The following is a 22,708-nucleotide window of genomic DNA, read 5'->3' on the forward strand; positions in this document are numbered from 1 at the left end:
ATTTTTAACTTTTGTATAATTTTATTCTCTTGGTGTTCAACTATTTATTGATTTTAATATATATATATATATATATATATATATATATATATATATATATATAGATGTTTTCTATCTTTTTGGTTCTTGTTATGCTTCCTTCTTGCCCTTTGGAAGTTTAGCTGACAAATGACGCATTCCGAAGTCGTTCGTCATCGTGTCATGGTGTTTTCACAGGCTCTTAGCTGGCAAAGCAGTCCTTAGCTACGTTGGAAAAAAACATAACCAAAGACCATAGACAAAATATATATATATATATATATATATATATATATATATATATATATATATATATATATATATATATATATATTAATGTATGTATAGGTTCTTATGCTAATTGAATTTCTTTTTAAATATCCAACCCAGCTGGGATACCTCTTCCTGCCTGAGTCCCAGCCCTGTCAACGGTGAATGACTTGTTCTTCGAATTGTACTTCGGAAAGCATCATTTTGGACAGCTAAAAAAAAAAAGGAGCATAGAAGGAAGCATATGCTCAGTGCAAAAAGACTGAGAAAATCAGTCTCAAATCTGTATCATTAAACAATTGTGCTTTTTTTCAGATTGTGAGCTTTGGGAAAGGACAGGTGGCTTAGGCTGACCAAAAACATGGTTAATTTTTTCCACCCCAAAGATGGATGACTTGCAAGGTGAGCTTCTGCTCTGCTCCTGATCCCCTTCCTGCCTTCTTCACAGCACTTGAATATCCCAAATCTGTGTGGGTCTCTCTTCAGATGACTCCCAGAGGACAGCGTGATCCCGGTCGTAGGTTCTGCCTCCTAGCAAGACAGGAGGAAAGGGTGAGTGTGCACTGGAAAGAAGCCATAGGAAGTTACACCTAAATAGCAGACACAACGCGGGAAATCAATTTCTTCCGATATCAATACCAGCTTCTTCCAATATAGGTAGTCTTCAACTTACGGCCACAATTGAGCCCAAAATTTATGTTGCTAACTGAGACATTTGTTAAGTGAGTGAAGTTGTTCGGAACACGGTCGTTAAGAGAATCTGGCTTCCCCATTGACTTTGCTCCTTAGAACAGGGGTCTTCAACCTTGGCAACTTTAAGACTTGTGGACTTCAACTCCCAGAATTCCTCAGCCAGCAAAGCTGGCTGAGGAATTCTGGGAGTTGAAGTCCACAAGTCTTAAAGTTGCCAAGGTTAAGAACCCCTGCCTTAGAAGGTCACCAAAGGTGATCACGTGACCTCTGGGACATTGCAACTGTCATAAATATGAACCAAGCGTCCAGATTTTAATCACGTGACCCTGGGGATGCTGCAACGGTCGTTAGTGTGAAAAACAGTTATATGTCACTTTTTTCAGTGATGTAACTTTATATGGCCAGGAGGAAAGCAGAAAGACACCAAGAGTAATCCTATTGACAGTATTAAGACATTCCATTTGAATGTTCATGAACCTTAATTTTAAATTAAGTTCGATGTATTTTGGGCCCTGGCTCTGCTCGTTTTTTTCAACGTGGCTGCTGGCACGTTGGTCCAAGAAGGAGAGCAGCTACCAGGAAGATTTGCTGTGAGAAAATGGCCTGAATTTGAAAGATTTTGCAAATTAAAGGACCATATTAAGTTAATATTATAAATTCTTATAATCACTGGGAATTAATGCATATCATGTGCTATGTTACTGCAATTAGCCATGCTATATATTATACTGTGTATGAAATATTACTATGAAAATGCAGATAAGCATTTTAAACATATAAGAGAACAATTATAGCATATTATATAGCGTATCTATATGCATTATCTATATATGCATTTTAAGCACAAAAATTATATTATTATAATGTATTCCATTTCACATAGCGTATCTATGCATTTTAAAGACTTTTACAACATGAAATGTTATATTGCTGTATTAGCTATTTGTGTAACTATACTGTATATGTTATCATGAGAAAATGTTTATAAATATTTTAAAATAGTTACATAATATAAAGTAATATATATTGCATATTTTACCATAATGCATATAAGCAATTTAAACAATGTCAACTATTAAATATTGCTGTAATATGTAAGATATTATCATACATATTTATAAATTACTGACATAATGCCTGTAATAAAAACAAGATCAAGAACTACTTGTTGTATATACTGTTGTAATATATATTAGGAATGTATTTAAACATTACTATAAAATATTCAATACATGCAATATCAAGTATTATATTACTATATTACAATATCTGCATATTTATGTATTACTATATTAATAAGAGATAGCGCATATATAGTAAGCATTTTAAACATGCATTCACCATTATGTAATGCAATAAATAGAAGATATTTCTAGGAACCGGGTCCTGGGAATGGAGGAAATTATAATGAGTGAAGACTGATCCAGCTATGGTTTGATAGCTCCTGCCAGAATAAACTATATGCTAATAAAATTCTAATTTCTATAATCTTCAACTGGGCAAAACGGTGCACCGTTTGAAATGGACTAACTTACAAAATACATCCAAAATCTAGGACCCATGTCTCCTGTGGAACTGGAATTTGGCAGATTTTATAAAATACTTTATGCTTTAAATATAAAATAGTTTATGACATAATACAAAATGCCACAAAATATTTCCTGTGCTGATGTTTGACTGTGCTATGCAGTTCAATGTGTGCTATTTTCAAGGCAGATACATCTCTAATGTATCCCAATTTTTCTAGGGAAGGCAGTATATTAGAAGTTCTGTTATTGTTGAAGACATTGAGGAATGATAAGCAACTATCTTAGAAACAATGGCCCAACACAGGTTGTTTAGTCTCTCCTAAATCCTGTCTTCTGAAACTGTTATTTGGAGCTAAGTCAGGATTATCATACACACACACACACACACACACACACACACACACACACAGAGAGAGCCGTTCTCTTACCTTTCAAATCTAGAACTTTATCTTCAAACATCTGGCTGCATATTCTTCCAAATGAATCAATTCTCCATGTCTGCCGGGGCATTCGACTGTCAGACCATAAAATCACTTTGGTGCCCTTTGCAGCTGCACCAATTACCTGGAGACTCATATTGGGTGCAATCTGAAAACCAAGAACAGGATAAGCATTTTTACGAATTCTGATAAAAAGCACCATTATTAATATTTTTTTTTATTTTCATCATCAAAGTAGCATTAAATTATGGGATCTTTCCTCAATCTGATCTGGTCTAGATATTTTGGAGGACAACCTCCATGATCACCAGATAGAATTGGATTGGTTGGCTGAGACTATAGGGATTATACTCCAACATATATGGAAGTTATTGGCTTGTGCAAGACTTTAATGGTGAAGGTCTTCAATCAGAAGATTTTAAACTCATGGATGATACACCTCCGTCAATGGTTTCTCATCATGATGGCTACTTATTAACTCCAGGATGAGAAGCAAATGAATTTTGGGGGGCAGAAATATCTGATTAACGATTCCAGGAAACAGTGTTGACTTTTGGACACTTTGGGCCTGAAAATCTCTTTTCTGACAGTTCTATGGATGAATGGACAATCTTGCCTGTCTTTGGAGGCAACAGTGTGATCTAAGGGATGGCCCAAGTGCCACTACAAAAAATATTTAAAAAATCTGTAGAGAGTTAGCGTTCTGCTAAAGCTAGTACAGGATCATAATTACTATATATTGATTATCTAGAAAAAACAGAATCTTCAGCTTGGAAAAACTGAAACAGCCAATATAGATGGGCAAGATGAATTGTTTACTTCACTCCAGGGATGGGGAGATTTTGAGCAAGTGGGATGGAAATCTAATGAGGAGATCAAATGGAGAAATGGTTGGAATTCTGAACTGATACACTCCATTCTGCAACTTTATGTTGCAAGTCCCACATCTAGGATATTACTCATCTTGCTTGTTTCTACACTATTTACCCTACTGGGAGACAAGCTCCCTGGACCTGGTATAAATGTTTGGGTATGTCTAGAACCAGATTGATACATTCTTGATTGCCTCCACCTCTATCTCTATCCAAGTGGATGAAGGCCCTTACTTGGTTCTTCATAAGTCCCTCTTCATAGTACCAGATGCAGCTGTTCTGGTCATTGATCTCTGAAACCATAACTCGTCCAGCTTTCATATCTTCAACATCATCAGGCACAGAAAGGAAGGTCTTCAACTCTTGATTTTTTATTCGAAAATAGATCCTTCTCTGCAAAAAGGGGAGGAGAGATGAATGTTAAAAATGATAACACTGTGAATTAGTTTGAATTGTCTGGGCTTGTAAACAAGTCCTGTACCATGGAATGACATTTCTATAGTGTCTACAAGATTGGGAATGGTTGGATGTTATAGGAACACCGAGCAACAAAAACACAGGCAGAAAATTCTGGTTGCAAAGAACTACAGCTGTCATAGAATTGAAAGATACCACAAAAGTCATCTCACCCAACTCCTGGCCCCAAGAAGAAATGCACCGTATAAAGAGAAAAACATCCTGCTTCCTTTTCAGGAGACAAGAGACCACTACTTTACAAACATTGTCTTTCCAAAAGAGCTAGACTCTTGAGATATTGTTCTTAATACAGACTTGCAATCTTTTCTTAGATGTAGAGCCAATATGTACTTATTTCTTAGTTATAACATACATAGAAATCTCATATCTATTTGTTCTGGTTTTTTTTTTCTAACATCCCTGCACAAGTAGCAAAGAGGAGAGTCTAGTAGTCACATGTATTCATTCAATTCCGTCTATGTTTATCCATCCATCCCAGATGATCAGAAAACTATGAGACCCACCTGCTTGATGGGATACAGGGAGCCAATTTGTTGAATCCCACTGTATTTCAGCCAGTTGGTGATCTCCGTGCATTCCAAAACCCACTGATGGCCTCGGAAGTCACTGTGTTCACATAGCACCCAGCTGTGAATTGGAATCAAACCGGTCATAGGAGGAAAAACATTAGCAAAAAGGTCATTGATCAGTATCAGTTGTCAAATGTTTTTTACCCAGATACTTTCATTATACCAAAAGAAGTGAATATTTGTAGCTCATGGTTGAACTATGAAATCCTTGTTGCTTGGTTGTTTTCTTGCAGACATCTCATTATCCAAAAAAGTAATAGTGATTACTATCCAGCTTTTCAACTATGCAGGTAATGGTGATTGCTACTCAACTAAGCACTGATGATGTTACCTAATTGGGTAATGAAATGCCTGCAAGAAAACAACTAAGCTCAGAGAGCACCAAGGACCCCATACACTGATCGCTTACACAATCAGTGTCAAGGATAAATGCATACTGCCTTGAAAAATGATAATTTTACAGCAACTGCCCCCAATTAGTGTTCTCTCAGGATGTGTTGGCTTTCAATCCACCCAATCCTTCAGTCAGTGAGAGTCAGTTTGGTGTAGTAGTCAAAGCATTAGCTAGAAACTGTGAGTTCTAGTCCTGCCTTAGGCACAAATCTGGTTGACCTTAAACCAGTCACTTTCTCTCAGTCCTAAGAAGGAGGTAATGGCAATCCACTTCTAAAAACTTTGCAAGAAAACTACAGGGACCATTCCAGGCAATTGCCAAGAGTCAATGCTGACTTGAAGGCAAAACCCAGAATCCTTCAGCATCACAGCAACAGGTTTGGAAAAGCTTAAGACCAAAGCCAGATCAACCAAATAAGAACAAATGCAAAACATGCACCTAAAGACATATATTACAAGAATACGCATATAAAAACGTTGCTCAGTGGCGGAAATGGCTGATACAACCTACACAAGGAGGAAACAATTTGAATAAGAATGTACAAGTAGTCCTTAACTTATGACCACAATGGAGCCCAAAATTTCTGTTGCTGAGTGAGACATTTGTTAAGTGAGTTTTGCCCCATTTTACCACCTTTCTTGCCACAGTTGTTAAGTGAGTCACTGCAGTTGGTAAATTAGTAACACCTTTGTTAAGTGAATCTGGTTTCCCCATTGACTTTGCTTGTCAGAAGATCGCAAAAGGGAATCACGTGACCCCAAGGACACTATCGTCGTAAACGTGAACCAATTGCCAAGCACCTAAATTTTGATCACATGACGACGTGGATGCTGCAAAAGGTCATAAGTATGAAAAACGGTCATAAGTCACTTTTTTCAGTGCCGTTGTAACTTCAAACGATCACGAAATGAACTGATGTAAGTGAAGGACTACCTGTATACACTACTGAAAGTGCATTCAAAAGTTCAGATAAATGAAGAAGCTGGGCTGAATCTGCGGTTTGGAAGGAGACAAATGCAACGCAAAGCGAACAGTCCATCCCCTTGTTTTTTCTTTACTTACATCCCACCCTTTACCCGGATGGAGAGCACGTGATTATTAAACCCTTCAGCTTTCAGGCTGCGTACTTCACTATTCAACTCAATCTCCTTCCCTTCAAAACACTCCAGTCCATGCAGGAAGATGGAAGGCTCAGAGAAGAACTGTAAAAAACAAACAAACCAGGAAGAGCAGAGAACAAGATGAAAACAGAGTGGGGGTTATTTGGTCAAACTACGTCAGTGGTTCTCAACCTTTTTAATGCCGCGACCCCCAACCGGTTGTAAGTCGGGACTACTCAACCGGTCATAAGTCGAGGACTACTCAACTGGTGCAGCACCGTTTGCAGAATGGGACTTTTGGCGGGCTCAGCAGGGCAGAGACAGCCTGGACAATTCCTATTGGCTTTTGAAAGCCAATAGAATTAGACTCTATTCAAGAGAGTCTATTCTATTGGCTTTCAAAAGCCAATAGAATAAAAGGGAGTAGCACAGCTACGGAAAAGGGGGAAAAAATGGCGGACTGCGTTGTTTGGCGACCCCCGTGAAATGGTCGTTCGACCCCAAATGGGGTCCCGACCCACAGGTTGAGAACCACTGAACTACGTCATGTAGGCAGCCTCAATGTATGATGGGAAAGCTCTTTGGTGAGAGATTGGCATGCAAGTTGGAAATTCCCTGAGCAGCTGCTACTCTAATTACAAGAATTTCAAGTGAATGAGAATTATTTTGGAAAAGATGAGGATGATCATTAACAGGTAACAATAACAATTATTCCAAAGGGTATAGATTTCATTTGATTTGGATTTTATCAAGGCTTCAGTGGGGAAAAACAGACCGATAATGGACAGTATAAGACAGCCCTTCCAAGAGGGGGTCTTCAGAAGTATGTTAGACTACAATTCCCATTATCATTGGTGTGCAGCCTATAATCAAGTTGCCTGAGGACGATGTGAATTGTAGTCCAATAAACAACACAACAAAGTGTAAAAGAAATACAAGATAAAAAAATATTGAATGAACACATAAGAGGAGCCTAAAAAGGAAAGTGCCACCTAGCCTGGCACTTTCCTTTCCACAGTGACCGAATGGCAGTGCCAGAAGCCCATGGACAGGAAGAATGCTCTTCTTGATGCCTCCAGCACTAATAAATTGCCCTGACTTTTCTAAATCAAATTGCTGCAGTTATTTTGACTAGCTGACCAGTAACTTCCATATCTTTTTTTTATTGAAATTTTTATAAACTTTTACAATAAAATCCCTCCCCCCATCCCCCCCTTTAACCCTTCCATATCTTGTACCAAGCAGTTTCTTAAGTTAATTGTTTCTAATGTGAAAAGGTATCCTCTTCCTATCTTGAACTTACACCTCCCAAAACTGGACAATCAAAAAGAGAAAGACTCTTTACTTGAGTCAAACTTGACTCTTGGACATGTCCATGTCCATGTAGTTTTCTCGGCAGCAGCTGAGTAATAAGAACGTCAGATAAAGGCTTAGGAGGATGATCGTCATGACTTACAATAGGGATTTTCTTCAGAGAGCAGATAGCTGTGGTGAAGGCACAACCCATGGAGCTCAGTGTTGGATACTCGCCTTCTGAGAGAACGTGCTGCTCACCATCAAAATGGTGGCCATCATAAAGAATCCAGCTAAGAAGAGACAATTTGAATGTGACTTGTGTGTGACTTTAGAGGCAGTGATCAAAGAAGCAATTATAGTTCATGGAAACTTGATCTCCCTTTGAAATTTACCTGAACACCATCTGAATAGCAATATATATATTATTTATTTTATTTATTTTATGAGACTTATATACCGCTTTAAGTGCAAGCACTCTCTAAGCGGTGTACACCAGTAAGCAATGTATATATATATATTTACATTGCCCCCAACAATCTGGGTCCTCATTTGACCTACCTCGGAAGGATGGAAGGCTGAGTCAACCTTGAGCCGGTGAGATTTGAACTGCTGACCTGCTGAACACAGTCAGCTAAAGTGGCCTGCAGTACTGCACTCTAACTGCTGCGCCACCTCGGCTCTTATATATATAAAATATACTCGTATTTTTACAACCATTAAGGACATATATAATATATATATATATATATAAGCCCAAAGGAGGCATAGGAATTCCTCTTTGCGTCTTATTAAGTTTCCTAGAAGCTCAAAAGGAAAATGTTGGTTTTATTCTCTCCGCCCACTTTTTCTTTCTACGTATGTTATGGTAATTTTTTTTCCTCTGTTATTTTTTCCCCATTGACATCAATGGCTCAGTTGACAGGAGTGTCTGGGGAAGCCCCACAAAATGACTCAGAGTTATATTTTAACTGCTTTGACGTTGCTGCTTTATATGAAAAATTATCAACCCACTGAGTCATTTCACTCTCTGAACTGTACTTTGGATAGACTTCCCTCCCCTTGAGAATTGCTCTAATTCCCTCCTGTAGAAACTTCTGGATCCTACCTCCTTTTCTATAAGCAAAAGGGAACCTGAGCACCATTTCTTTGGGATCTGGAACAGGAAACACTGGCAGAATGGCAAGAACCAAATGAGAATGAATGAGGGAGGTCCTGTTGACAAGAGATCATTACCTGCCTCCATTGACCCTACAGGAATGGGGGACTAAATTCTCTGGAAGAGTTGCTTGGTCCTCCTTAAAAGTCATGGAGTTTCCCGAGAAATTAGGTTCGGAGAAGAGTTGGATCTAGGGAGTCAAAAATATCTTGATGTGAACAAGAGATAGACCAGCGATGGCGAACCTTTTAGAGACCGAGTGCCCAAAAACTGGCCCCGCCCCTGCTTCCCCCCCACCCTGTCCCCCACCCTGCCTGCCCGCAGGGCCACTCACCGCCTACAGGGCCCACCGCAGGTCACCCAGGCAGCTCAGCAGCGCCAATGGTGGCCACGCCCTCTGCCCACACCCTGCAGCATCAACTCTGCATGATGGGGCATGAGGCAGAGTCTTGTCCACGCTGCCTGGCTGCCATGTCCTTGGCTGCTCTGCTCCGCGTGGGCCACACTCGGGGGCGACTCTCCTCCAGGGGGCTGCTGGTGAGGGGGTCATGGGGGGAGGCGAGCTGGGGCAACAGCAAGTGTGCCCACAGAGAGAGCTCTGAGTGCTGCCTCTGGCATGCGTGCCATAGGTTCACCACCACTGAGATAGACTGAAGTAGCTTGGAATAACTGTCCCACAGTTGTAACCATTTTGTTTTTAAAATGATGGTTTTCAGAATTTCTTAAGGAAAGGAAATTGTTTTGCCTTCCCCATACTGGCTGGGGAATTCTGGGGGTTGAAGTCCACCCATCTTAAAGTTGCCAAGGCCTGTGGGGAGGCATTCAAAGGAAGATGACTACCGTATTTTCATTGATGAATCTAACATATTGCTATAACAATATGATTCTTATCCATCCTTCTTCTCTGAAAATACTATATCTATAAAATATAAATAACCTCATCATCCAGTTACTACAGGAGAAAGCAATCTTTTTTTTTTAATCTGGGAGGAGAGGTGTGCGGCACTTTTAATTTTTATTTAGCTAATTGCCTGCAAGGAACACAGGAATTATGGCAATAAGGCTACCAGAATAAGCAGGGTAAAGATTACGAAATTTCAGGAAAGCTATATTAAATACAGCCTTTATTTATTATTGGGATAGGCGAGGGAAGCAAAATAGGATCAGTGGTCAAGTTTAGTAAAGGCTCAACAAGCATCATGTAAAGCCTATAAACAGCTTTGGGTTTGCCCACCTCTGAGCTAATGGACCAAATCAACTCAAATGTGGTAATCTTGCTAGAGTAGCATAATGTGACATAAGAACTACATTCATGCCTTACTTCTCAATACCAGTTGCTCACCTTAGAAATGAAGAACAGGCTGCGTTCCCCAACCTGGTAGAGGAAGAGGTGGGGAAATAAAAATAAATTATGATACTGTATTTGGATCAGGTTAGAGAAATGTACAGTTTATTCAGTGGTGGGATTCAAATAGGTGAACAACCGGTTCTCTGTGTGGATGCCACTTCCGGAAGTCCATTCTGGGCCTGGGCAACAAAAAATTAGCTACTGGTTCTGCCGAACTGGTGCAAAACAGCTGAATCCCACACTGAGTTTATTACTGATTGGATGATCTAGCTAGCACAAAATAAAAAAGAGGTGTAACTATGCTACAGAATTCACTATGTGAGTGAGATCATCTCAAATGGGGAAATGGCCAGTGCACTGCAACTTCTTTTCAGTTTTGGACTAAAAGAATTCTCTGAAAAACATTGTGTTCAGACAGATTGACCACACTGCTCGTTGCTTAGTTGTTAATCTCTGAAGAAGATAGGAGAGCATACAAGGCAAAACTTTAAGGCTTCTCCTTTTTTTAATGGAATGGAGTTCCTACTTCAGATCACCAGGAGGGCTATATGCAAATGCAGAAGGTTGCTTGGAGACTTGGAATGTGGGTTGAGGGACATCATATCTGAACTGGAAGGAAGTGAAGACAGACGTCTGGACCTTACCTGTAGGACAGGTTGCACGGAGGCAATCTGGCAATTGGTTGCTCCCCAGTCTTCACAGTTGCGATATACTCCTTTCTCCAAAATATATTGTTCCCCACTGAAATTCTTGCCTTCATAGGCTACCCACCTAGTCACAGCAAAGGGAATAAAATTATCCACAAGTCCATATTCATGTACTAGTCCAAAATAGTGTTCTGGTGAGGTATCAGTTCTATCCCTTCTGTTATCGTCTGAAAACAGTTAGAGTTACTGATTTAAAACTTTGGTCCCAGGAATGTTGAGGTTACAGCCTGGCCAAAATTGAGACAGGAAGTTTGAAAGCTAACATTGCTGGTTGGGAATTTAGAAAGTTGATATCCCAATATAGTACATGTGTAAGATGCACTGAGTAATGCTGATGGAGCGATATGAGACAACTTACAGCATAACAGAATAACACAATTGGAAGGGACCTTGGAGGTCTTCCAGTCCAACCCCCTGCTCAAAGAGGAGAGCCTATAGCATTTCAGATAAATGCCTGTCCAATCTCTTCTTAAAATCCTCCAGTGATGGAGCACCCTCAACTTCTGAAGGCAAGACGTGATACTGATTAATTGTTCTCACTGTCAAGAAATGTCTCCTTATTACTAAGTTTCTCTCCTTGAGACAGCAGTAAGCAACGATCTTTGCTGCATCTCTCTCTCTCTTTCTCTCTTAGTGACCATTTCACTTAACAACCTGATCGTTGAAAGGGTACTTGATCATTAAATGAGGAATGGGTGAATCAAGAAGGCCTCTGTACCATCCATTTTTGAACATCATCTTCTTGCCCAGAACAGAAAGAAAGTTTCAGGTAACAGATTTTGCCTGTTCCCATCAAGGTGGTCTCTCTACATTTCCTCAGCAAATACTCACACTCCATTCAGGACATGGATGGACTGTGTCATGATGCCATAGCTGGCCAGCTCAACATCTGGCAGAGCCTCACTGAGCTCAACAGAGGGGCCATCTTCAAAATCCATGGCTTCAAAAAGTACAATGGCTGGGTCCAAAAAGTCCTACTCAGAGAGATTTAAAAAAAAAAAGTGAATGTATCATAATGTAGCAATATTATTTACCCATGTTCTTGGTAGAGTGGCCTAGGATTGCCCTATGAAACTCAAATTATCCCGGGGTCATGTGGTCACCTTTTGCAACCTTCTGATAAGCAAAATCAATGGAGAAGCCAGATTCACTTAACAACTGTGTTACTAACTTAACAAGTGCAGTGATTCACTTAACTCTGGCAAGAAAGGTCATGAGAACTATCTTGCTCGACAATGGAAATTTTGGGCTCAGTTGTGGTTGTAAATCAAGGACCATGTGTACATGGTTATAATAAATCCACCTTTCTCAAAATACTACTTTCAAGTATTTGGTGGTAGAGGAGGCATCATGATACTATTTTCAAGTATCATGGTGGTAGAGAAGGCACAAAATTTGCTTTTTTATGTCTTTGTTAAGTCTAAACCACCTTCACTTGTGTGGTTGCCCCCTTGTGTTGGATATCCCACCGTTTCAATATTCCACTTTTTTATGAATATTTCACCTTTTTTTTTACGTCTACCCCACCACTATGACCACCAGTCTCATTGTATTGTTCTCATGGTTTATGTTCGTTTTGATATTTGGATTTTTTTAAGGGAGTTGGGTACATTAAGATTACATGAGAAATGTGATAGTGAAAAGTTTAGAAATCCATCCTCTAAAGCCATGTTCCCCAATCTTAGCAACTTTAAGATCAATGGATGTCCCTCCCAAAATTCTCCCGCCAGCAAGAATTCTGGGAGTTGAAAGTTGAGGTCCACACATTCTAAAGTAGCTGTGGTTGAGAAACATTATTTTAAAGGTTAAATATTTCCTTAGATCAGTGTTTCTCAACCTTTTTAAGGCTGCGACCCCAACCGGTCGTAAGTCGAGGACTATTCAACCGGTCGTAAGTCGAGGACTACTCAACTGGTGCAGCACCATTTGCAGAATGGGACTTTTGGCGGGCTCAGCAGGGCAGATACAGCCTGGACAATTCCTATTGGCTTTTGAAAGCCAATAGAATTAGACTCTATTCAAGAGAGTCTATTCTATTGGCTTTCAAAAGCCAATAGAATAAAAGGGAGTAGCACAGCTAAGGAAAAGGGGGAAAAAATGGCGGACTGCGTTGTTTGGCGACCCCCGTGAAATGGTCGTTCGACCCCAAATGGGGTCCCGACCCACAGGTTGAGAACCACTGCCTTAGATAATGCTGTAGGACCAAAGCACCATAGATCTCCTATTTTCAATTCAGTGAGCAAACAGGCAGACTTACTGTCCGGATCAGCCTCAGCGACAATAGCTCTTCATTATAGCCACCCCAGTCTGTCCAGTCACAGTATTCTCCTTCTTCCAATAGGTACTGATGGCCACGAAAACCTTCTTTCTCATAGCCAACCCAGCTGGAAATGACAATACACCAACAATAAAAGAGGGGAAAAGAAGCAACTACTCTATTCCTGAATATAAAAGTGCTTCTTTCTCTCAAGTCTAAAGAGATTCTCAATCATCCAGGTCTTGGTTGTCCCAAAGGTGCTTTTCCAAAAAGGCAATTGGACTTTCTTGGTTTTTTTCTTTGAAAACATTTTGCTTCTCACCCAAAAAGCTTCCTCAGTTCTGACTGAATGGCGACTGACCAATCAGTCAGAACTGAAGAAGCTTTTTGGATGAGAGACCAAACGTTTTCAAGGAAAAAAACCAAGAAAGTCCAGTTGCCTTTTTGGAAAAGCACCTTTGGGATTTTTCTTTCTCTCCTTTCCCAAATCAGCCTATTTAACAAAGGACAATATGATTCCTGCAGCGAAAATAGTCTTTTTGTATTTTTCTTTTTAAATTAATCTTTCTTTTAAAAAAATGTATGAGACAGAAAACAAGCAAGGGCAAAGGAAGGGAATTTTTTTGGTGGAAAGTGGAAACTTTAGTATTCGTTTCAGAAATTGAAAAAGATCTCTAAAATCCTTTTCCTTGTTATTAAAAATAACAATGTATTATGGTTATTTTTCATCAAGGATATACTGAGTACTAATTATACAGCTTTGTAATTCCTTTGTCCAGTTACTGATACAATATTTTTGCATCTTATTTATTGTATATATATATATATATACAATATATATATTCGGGTTTTCTCCTGCGTAAAATTCGGGTTTTCTCCCGCGTAAAATTGGAAGTGTCTTGGCGACGTTTCGACGAAGTCTCATTCGTCATCTTCAGGCTGGTATTTTCAGCTTCGTGCTTTGTGCTTTTTAAAGCCCAGTGTGGCTTGTCTTTGCCTTGCTTTTGCTTCCCTGAACTGCTATAGGCAAAGCAACATAATACAAACGGGGGAAATCACGTTATCAAAAATTGCTCACCAGCCTCCCATGATTCTGAGAGAACCAGCAGTCGACATCATAGAATCCTGGTTGTTTTCTGACTTCCTTAAGTTGTAAATATCTTGGCTTACTTCCCAGCTACGACCCTGGAAATGTGGCCTTTCAAAAATTAGAATCTGGGAAGAAAATGATGGAGAATGAAATGAACATTTGTTTGGCTTACACATATTACTTAATACTGACTTTAAGAGTAAAAAAAATATTGGGATGGAGGAATGAGTAAATGCTGAGATTCCCAAGGAGCTGAATCACAAATTACAGAGCTTGACTTTCAACCATTCTGTTAGTGACAATTCACAGTTACAACAGCATTGAACAAATTGACTTATGACTGGGTTTCACACTTGTGACCATTGCAGCATCCCCATGGTCATGTGATCAAAATTCAAGCCCTTGACAACTGGCATGTATTTGTGACAATTGCACTGGTTCTGGGATCATGCGATCACAAATTATAACCATCCCAGCCAGCTTCCAACAATCAAAATTAATGCAGGGAGCCAGATTCACTTAACAATCACATGATTCACGTAACAATTGCAGTAATTTGCTTAACAAATGGGGCAAAAAGGTCATAAAATGGAGCACTACTCACTTAACAGTTGCCTTGCTTATAGCAGAAATGTTGGGCTCTATTTCAGTCATAAGTCAAGGACTTACCTATATACAGAATTTAAAAGAATTTGGGAAGTAATCAGCTAGTCAATGAAAGCTGTAAGGTTTACCTTACATAAGGTAAGTTTTTATTTGATTGTTTAATCAATTTTTCTAGCTGCCCAACTCAAATAAGTGACTCTGTCTGACACTTTTTAACTTTCTTTCATCTAAGTTCACATGCTTATCTTTTTATGCCCAATTTTCTATCTATGGATATAGTGTAAGGATAGGTGAAAAAGACCTTGGGGGAATGGGGAAAGAGATGCTGTCAAGGGAGAAGTCAAATAAGAGGCAATATCACTCACAGCTAGATAGTTGGAGCATTAAGAGGCTTAAAAGAGACCCCTCCCCTAGTTTCTTGGGCTGTAAAGGAGACTGGTGTGTGTGTGGGGGGGAATAGTTGTACTTTTATACTTGCAAGATTGTTTCAATATAGTTTTACTAAAGTAGAAATAGCTCATCTGGTTGTGATTCTTATCTGGATCCCCCCCCCCCGAGATTGACACATACGCAAGAGTATTTTCTTCCACTTCTATATGTTAGGTACCTTTGTGGTCTAAAAAACGGAAGTCTGTTTTTCCTGACACCAACCCCTTGTAGAAAGCAGAAATGTCCTGCTTGCCAAGTTGTTCAACTTTCTATTGATTTCAGAAGCCAGTTTAATCAGCAAATTTGATCTTAATCCTTTCTAAGCAGACTCAGTCCCTTCTACTTAATGTCACAATATCTATCACTTAATTTTCTCTGTTTATAGGAAGTGCATGTGCAGCCCCCAAGAACAGATTTCAGTTGACAGTCTGTGAGAAGATGCGAGGGTCTGAAAGAAGGGAAGTGAGATAAAAGAAGGCAGATTTTAACGGCAGCATCAAGGGGGTGCATTATGTGTTATATGTCCCACGAGTCCTACTCAGCATATTAATGGAATTAATCTAACTGCGGCTTAAATTTCAAAACCATTTCTGGAGATTTCTAAAGTAAAATCTTTAGAAATATGTAAATTGCAAGCACCATAAAATAAAGTCTACCGTAAAATAAAGCCCATAGGTTTCTAGAAAATGTACAGACTGGCCTATTTTGTATTCTTATTTTATTGTGCATACAAAGGTAGCATGGTTCTGATGTCCAAACTATAATATATATATCTTTTAATGTGTTCAGCTAAAAAAAAAAAAGCAATTTTGCAGGAAACTCAGATTCTCTATCTCTACTTTTTGCAAGGATGTATTTCTATCCAATGATCAGACTTGTTCATGATCCCATTACCTTTGGCTCTGCAGGGGTTTCAACAACTGGGGAACCCTGAAATGAGAATAAACAAAAAAGAACATTTTATAAATGGATCTATTGATTATGGTTTCCTTTTCAACTCATCATTATCTGGATTCTTAAGACATTTTCTGGTTCCACTTTTGCACAAGAATTCTTCCTGACATTAGATTATCATCCATCAAAACTGTCTTGCTTTCAATATTAAAATAGGAATTGGTTAAACATTTCAAATTTCCTCACATACACTTAACATTTAAAAAGTTCAAAGGCAAGGGGGGGAAACCAATTTGACCAATTCACTAGTGCAAGCAGAATGCTTTGGTTCCTTAGTTCTTTTAAAAATAAAATAACCATATTTATAGCAATGAATTTGGGCTGTGACTTCTTTGTTGTTGTTTTTTAAAAAAAAAGTTATGTTGTGGATGAAAGCATCTGTGCTGGAAACTGTAGAAACTGCTTAATTCACCTAGTGCAGATAGGCAAAAGCAAGGGGGCACGTGGAGGTCAAAAAAGTCAAAATGGCAACTGCAACCACATGATCAAAGCTTGGTCCATTTTAACGTATCACTAAAAAGGCCAGGGCTTCATTTATTTGCTATTGCCATCGTCATTTTTTTAACACTCTCACCCCTGAAAGAGGTGAGAATTGAACAAAATTTATACTTTTCCCCTCAATCAAGACAAAAGGTCTTGTACTCTTTAAAAAAAAATGTGGAAGAAACAATCACATTACTAGTACCAAAATGTTCCCTTTTCTTCCAAAGCCATTTGATAAAAATTGTATATCTTTGAAGAACGTGCAAACAAGCCTTCATTCATTTGCTCCTTTAGCAGGTTGTTGATGTTTTTACTGTGCTGCTATTCTAACAGTTCAATACTGGTTTCATTTTTAAGAAAAGAATTTGGTTGCCTAAGTCACTTCACTGATTTCCAAATCAATCAGAAAGGAAGGAGTTTGCTGTGTTAGCTGAAACTGCAATTTGTGCCACAGCATGGGACTGACAGTGGCTTCAGGGCAACGCAATGTTGGCCAAAGTACAACAACTCCCTAAAAATAAAGAATATAAAGAGAGGTATTCCTAGAACAGCCCAATCAGAACTGAATGTACTTATGGAAGGAGGGTGTGTGGAAAAGATAGAAAATTAAGAAAGGGAGTGGAATGAAAAGCAGTGAACTTGCATTCCACAGTGTAACATCTGGTTACACATCTCACTTGCTTAAATAAACTAAGTAAGCAATGATTAAGTAATGAAGAAATGTACAAACAGACATGCATTCATTTGTATGAGGCACTACACTTTTCTTAAACAAATTAAAGACATGTGTGCTTAAAAAAAACAAACCTGTCATTCAGCTGACTTGCACAAGTAAAATACCAGTTGAATACATTTGGTGAAAATAGCACCTCATTTTTTTTAAATAAATTGCTGCACCTGTAGTATTTAAATCTGCCCTCTCAGGGTGAGAAACAAATAGACATAGGCAATCTGCAAAATAAATTTTGTTGTCTGCATGTTTAACAGGTTCGGGATTTCCATATGTGGAATTTGTGCTGCTCCTACATGAGTTCCTTATTGATGGGATCCTCAAGGGTTATTAGTTTCTCAGCTAATTCACATGGTTTATTTCTGGCTCAAATTGCAGTTGAAGAAATTCCCCCTTTTAAGACTATGAAGCTCTAGAGCAGAACCAGGCTGCGAAAGTGGTGGGCAAGCGCACAAGCATTCATAGCTGCGCAAGCAGGGGACAAGCCCATGCATGCATGCTCCATTAGCACAAACAGGTGGGCATATGTGCCCACTGCTCACATGAAATCATCTCCTCCCCCACATTGGCCAGCAAGCGAGAAAGATTGGAGAATTCTGTTCTAAAGCAATGTTTCCCAACCTTAGCCATGTTAAGATGTGTGGACTTCAACTCCCAGAATACCCTAGTCAGCAAGGCTGGCTGGGGCATTCTGGGAGTTGACATCCATACACCTTTACATGGCTAAGGTTGGGAAACACTGCTCTAAAGCAAGGTTTCTCAACCTTGGCAAATTTAAGGTGTGTGGACTTCAACCTCCCAAATTCTCCAGTAAGCAAAAATGCAAATGTAAATCTAAAGTGCAAACAAATGAACAAATAAAGTCACAGTAGTAGAATTCCCTGGGTTTGAGAACTTCTCCAAGACATGGCAACTGAGGACCAGATGAACTTGCCTCTTGAGATCTTAGTTCATCCATTAAGGAATCAGTATAAAAAGGAATAAACAACTCACGATGACCTTGCCTTAATGAATTAGAACATTAGGGCTAGAATATGTAAATGTATTCGTTTTCCAAGAATCAGTAGTACCTTTTCCTGACTTTAAATCTGACTAATGAGATTCTGTGTGATGTTAACTTGCTTGGTCATGTGCTGTTAATAACGTATATGCATAAAGAGCCCTGATAGTGCAGTGGTTAGAATGTAGTATTGCAGGCAAAATATGGCCACAGCCAGCAGTTCAATCCTGACCAGCTCGAGGTTGATTCAGTCTTCCATCTTTCCGAGGTTGGTAAAATGAAGACCCAGATTGTTGGGGGCAATATGCTGACATTGTAAACCACACAGAAAGTGCTGTAAAGCACCATGGGCAATATATAAGCTAAATGCTATTGCTATTTTTTAGGGGATACTTACTAGTTTAATTGGATGCATGGAGCAAATGGACGGGTCCTTTGCACCCCAGGCTTGCAAATTGGGATACCCACCAGGTTCTAAGACATATGGGTCATCATCAAAGAATGGTTTGGAATAAACGAGCCACCTGTGGAATAGAGAGATCTATAAAAGAACTGACAAAACAAATAATGCTAACATGCCTACTGGATGGAATTGAATGTCCCAAGAGATCTTCTGGAAGGAGACAGTTTGTTTGATTAATGTCTTAAATCAACTAGCCCAATTTGTGTTTTGTAGACTAATATGTAAATTAGAAGACAATGATTGGTTGGTTTTCGTCCATTTTCAAATTTTACAATCTACCCCAACTCACAAAATAAGCAAAATATCTATAAAACACACAGTTCAGAGCAATACATGTACAGAATTCTGTATTGTGTGCAAAGAAAAAAGAAAAATCTGAACAAGAAGAATCATGGATTATTTGTATGAAAATTTCAATAGTATGCTGGGTTTTCCAAGCAAGTTGAGAAATAGTCTGCAGAGCTTGCCCTTAAAAGCTTCAAATAAATAAACATTTGAATTTCCAAATGGATGTGAGAACCAGTTGTGAGAAGCTGCAGACAAAGCATCAAGACCACTTTTCCACCGGTACCTTGACCGAGCCATCTCTCTTGCAATCAGAGAATGCAGGACTCAACCACAGTATAAGCAGCTTATCATAAGCAGCACAAAATATCAGAATCTTGAAATCATTAGGTCAGAGTCGGATTCTACTTCTTTTGAAATGAACAGGGACTATGTGAAAGTACTACTCTCTCGTTGCACATTTTGTTCGTTTCCATAAAATGTGGCAATCATGTCCCGGGAGACTGGGTGGAAATGAGTACCCAGATGAACAGACCATATTCAGCTCTTAAATGTTTTGGCAGGACTGGCATCTTCTCTAGCAGCTGTTGTGGTCCCAGTATCCCAACAGGACCCCTCACTGACATTGGCAGTGGATTCTATTAGCCATCTACCTAGTAAATTAGCCACACATCAATGTTCCTCTGTGTGGAACTGTTGCTAGTAACCAATAAGCCTTCCATTAGAGAAGGAGCTAATGGCCACTCTACAGATCTATCTAAATCAAAGAGATCACAGTCGATTTCAGAAAAGGCAGGCATAGCCACACTTCTCTGTGCATTAATGATTCACCTGTGGAGATGGTTACCAGCATCAAATTCCTGGGTGTGCAGTTAACGAGTAGGCTGGCTTGGTTGCTCAACAGCGAGATACTGGTGAAGCAGGCACAGCAGCGCCTGCATTTTCTGCGTACATGAGAAAAGCACATCTTCTTTCCCCTGTCCTGACCACTTTCTACAGGGGGACGATTGAGAGCATCCAGTCATACAGCATCACAGTCTGGTTTGGAAGCATCCCTGCTTCAGACAGGAAGGTGGTGTAGAGAGTGATGAGGATGGCAGAAAAGATTATTAGCAGTTCCCTCCCTTCCATCCAGGACATAGCATATAAGCGTTGCTTGAGCAGGATCCACATCCTCTTCACGACCTGTTTTCCTTGTTATCTTCTGGGAGGAGGCTCCGTGGTATCCGAAGCAGAGCATCCAGATTCAGCCATAGTTTTGTTCCATACAGTATTAACCTTGTGAACTCTAAAGCTTCCTCTGTTTGTAACGTATTCAAGATGGTCAGTGATTAATATGTGTGTTATTTATATGTAAGGGTATAGATTTACACATATGTTGTATATAGCATATTTAAATATGTGTTATGTATGAGAACACTTTGAGAACAAGCAACTAAATTTCATTTTTAATGTGTGCCAATGTGCCCACAGGTAAAAAAAAAAAGACAATAAAGGGTATCTATCTATCTATTTTCGTCTCTATAAAAAGAAGTCAAGCACTTTAGCTCAAGATCACCTCTTATAAAGTGGGTACCCAAAACAGGAGAAAAAAGAAGTGTCTTACAGGCCAGAGTGTACAATGATAGATGCTGCGTTCAAGGGTTGCCCGCATGTTCGTAAATCTTCTGCAGAATTGGTGAATCTCTGTTTTCTCCCTTCACCATTTTCCTCCGCAAAAAAAGTGATCTCGGGGAATTTGTAATCCTGCAAAGAAGTTTAGCTTGTTAATGGATAAAGAGTTGATTTCCATAATCACTACTTCCTAGCATTCAGTAATGGTTATATATTTCAACAGTCGATAAAACTTTTTGTTTTTCAGAAAATAATTTTCTAGATGATCCTGGTCAAGGCAGACTTAATGCATCAACCAAGTCATTCAAAATACTGTCAAGTGCTTTGCATTGAAAAATTGAAGCTTCAGTCACTTAGGGTTATAATTTGAACTCAGTCCCCTTTACCTGCACAACCCTCTTGAGAGAACCAATACGGAATGGGGCATTCTCTCTTTCTGACTCTTCCTCGCAGTACATTCTCCAAGGGTTAGTGATTTCCACGTTCCCTTCAGCCAACACGCACTTCCTCCCATGGAATCGGGGCTTTTCATACATCAACCAGCTGGAGAGAACCAGAAAGGAACAACATTTGATGAGCCAGGTCTTCCAGTTGAATTCTGATTTTGGATTGGCTGGTGTATGATGCTCATGGAGTTCCTTGGGTATCCACCCACATTCCTCAAGGTTTTTAAAAGGGGACATGCTTTTCCTCTATATTGAACAAGCATACAAATATTTATGAAAAATAGTCCAGTTTTCCCACTATGCTTATTCCAAGCCAGCCAAAGCATTGCTTACCCTCCTCGGATCACCTGAATGGAGATAGTGTTTGCGAGTTCCCAAGAAGTGGCATCTGGGACATCATTCCAGATTTCTCTTTTCTGCCCTCCAAAGCCTGCCTCAGAGTATAAAATGATCTATAGTAAGCAAGAAACAGGAGGGAGGGGAGGAAAAGGAGGCCAGCTTAACTTTGTGTCTACCAATGTATAATCTCTTTGCCTGATCCTGGGAAGTCACCCTTCCTTTTCACCATCCTACCTTGCTGGGGCGCTTATTGATCTTCACGGGATTATGTTCCTCTTCCTGAAATTGAAAAATAAATGGGAAATTAATGAAGATCACAGGGCAGCAATGGCACAAGTAAAAATGGCCATCATGGACATTTTCAAAAAGTCTCTGTGTCTAAAATGTACATCAAAGGAACATTCTTTGCAGTTGTGAGAATAAGGAAGGGGTATGTATTTGGGAAGCTCAGTCATGTATTATTCAGCCTGTTAGTTTTATTACCCAACGTTCCTTTAGAAGCTCCAAGTGACCCACTCTGTGTCTCTCCCCACAGTCACTACCTTATAAAGTAGGTTGGGCTGGGAGAGATGGATAAACCTTGGGGTATTTCCATGTTTGAAAAGGGACCAAGACTGAATCTCAACACCTTAACTACAGGTAGTTCTCGACTTACGACTGCAATTGAGCCCAAAATTTCTCTTGTTAAGTGAGACATTTGTTAAGTGAATTTTGCCCCATTTTACAACTTTTCTTGGCACAGTTGTTGGGTGAATCACTGCAGGTGATAAGTTGGTAACAGTTGTTAAGTGAATCTGGCTTCCCCATTGGTCGCAAAAGGAGATCACATGAACTTGGAACACAGCAACGGGTCATAAATATGAACCAGTTGCCAAGCATCTTAATTTTGATCACATGATCATGGGGATGCGGCAAAGGTCATAACTGTGAAAATCAATCATATGTCACATTTTTTCAGTGTAACTTTGAACGGTCACTAAACGAACTGTTGTAAGTTGAGGACTACCTGTAGTATACCACATGTGTCTCTTGCACTGCATCCAAATATTACTTTCCCCAACATATACAAGTCTGGAGCATTGTTGGGTCATTTCTGTACATCTGATATAATATTGTGGCTTCAAAAGCCAAGGGAGAAGACAG

The 22,708-nt window shown here is 39.5% G+C and overlaps 1 protein-coding gene across 2 annotated transcripts in view; it reads right to left on the minus strand.

Annotated features, from left to right (window-relative positions):
* Window positions 1–354: 354 nt before the first annotated feature.
* The window catches only part of CRYBG2 (crystallin beta-gamma domain containing 2), a 53,156-nt gene continuing 30,802 nt past the window's right edge, over window positions 355–22,708 (minus strand). For both annotated transcript variants that reach the window (XM_039334204.1, XM_039334203.1), the window contains exons 3-20: window positions 21,800–21,844; window positions 21,560–21,678; window positions 21,167–21,323; window positions 20,773–20,912; window positions 18,816–18,942; window positions 16,146–16,181; window positions 14,205–14,341; window positions 13,127–13,253; window positions 11,701–11,843; window positions 10,807–10,933; window positions 10,157–10,189; window positions 8,892–9,004; window positions 7,819–7,948; window positions 6,325–6,464; window positions 4,803–4,926; window positions 4,057–4,215; window positions 2,939–3,098; window positions 355–819 (exon numbers count right to left, since the gene is read on the minus strand). In XM_039334204.1, coding sequence (XP_039190138.1) covers window positions 731–819; window positions 2,939–3,098; window positions 4,057–4,215; window positions 4,803–4,926; window positions 6,325–6,464; window positions 7,819–7,948; window positions 8,892–9,004; window positions 10,157–10,189; window positions 10,807–10,933; window positions 11,701–11,843; window positions 13,127–13,253; window positions 14,205–14,341; window positions 16,146–16,181; window positions 18,816–18,942; window positions 20,773–20,912; window positions 21,167–21,323; window positions 21,560–21,678; window positions 21,800–21,844 — 2,106 coding nt within the window. In that variant the 3' untranslated portion in view covers window positions 355–730. The remainder of the gene's footprint in view (window positions 820–2,938; window positions 3,099–4,056; window positions 4,216–4,802; window positions 4,927–6,324; window positions 6,465–7,818; window positions 7,949–8,891; window positions 9,005–10,156; window positions 10,190–10,806; window positions 10,934–11,700; window positions 11,844–13,126; window positions 13,254–14,204; window positions 14,342–16,145; window positions 16,182–18,815; window positions 18,943–20,772; window positions 20,913–21,166; window positions 21,324–21,559; window positions 21,679–21,799; window positions 21,845–22,708) is intronic.

The sequence above is a fragment of the Crotalus tigris genome, unplaced genomic scaffold (genome assembly GCF_016545835.1).
Source record: "Crotalus tigris isolate CLP2741 ecotype Arizona unplaced genomic scaffold, ASM1654583v1 scf7180000017628.32516253702:7417878, whole genome shotgun sequence".
In the NCBI taxonomy this organism is placed as follows: Eukaryota; Metazoa; Chordata; class Lepidosauria; order Squamata; family Viperidae; genus Crotalus; species Crotalus tigris.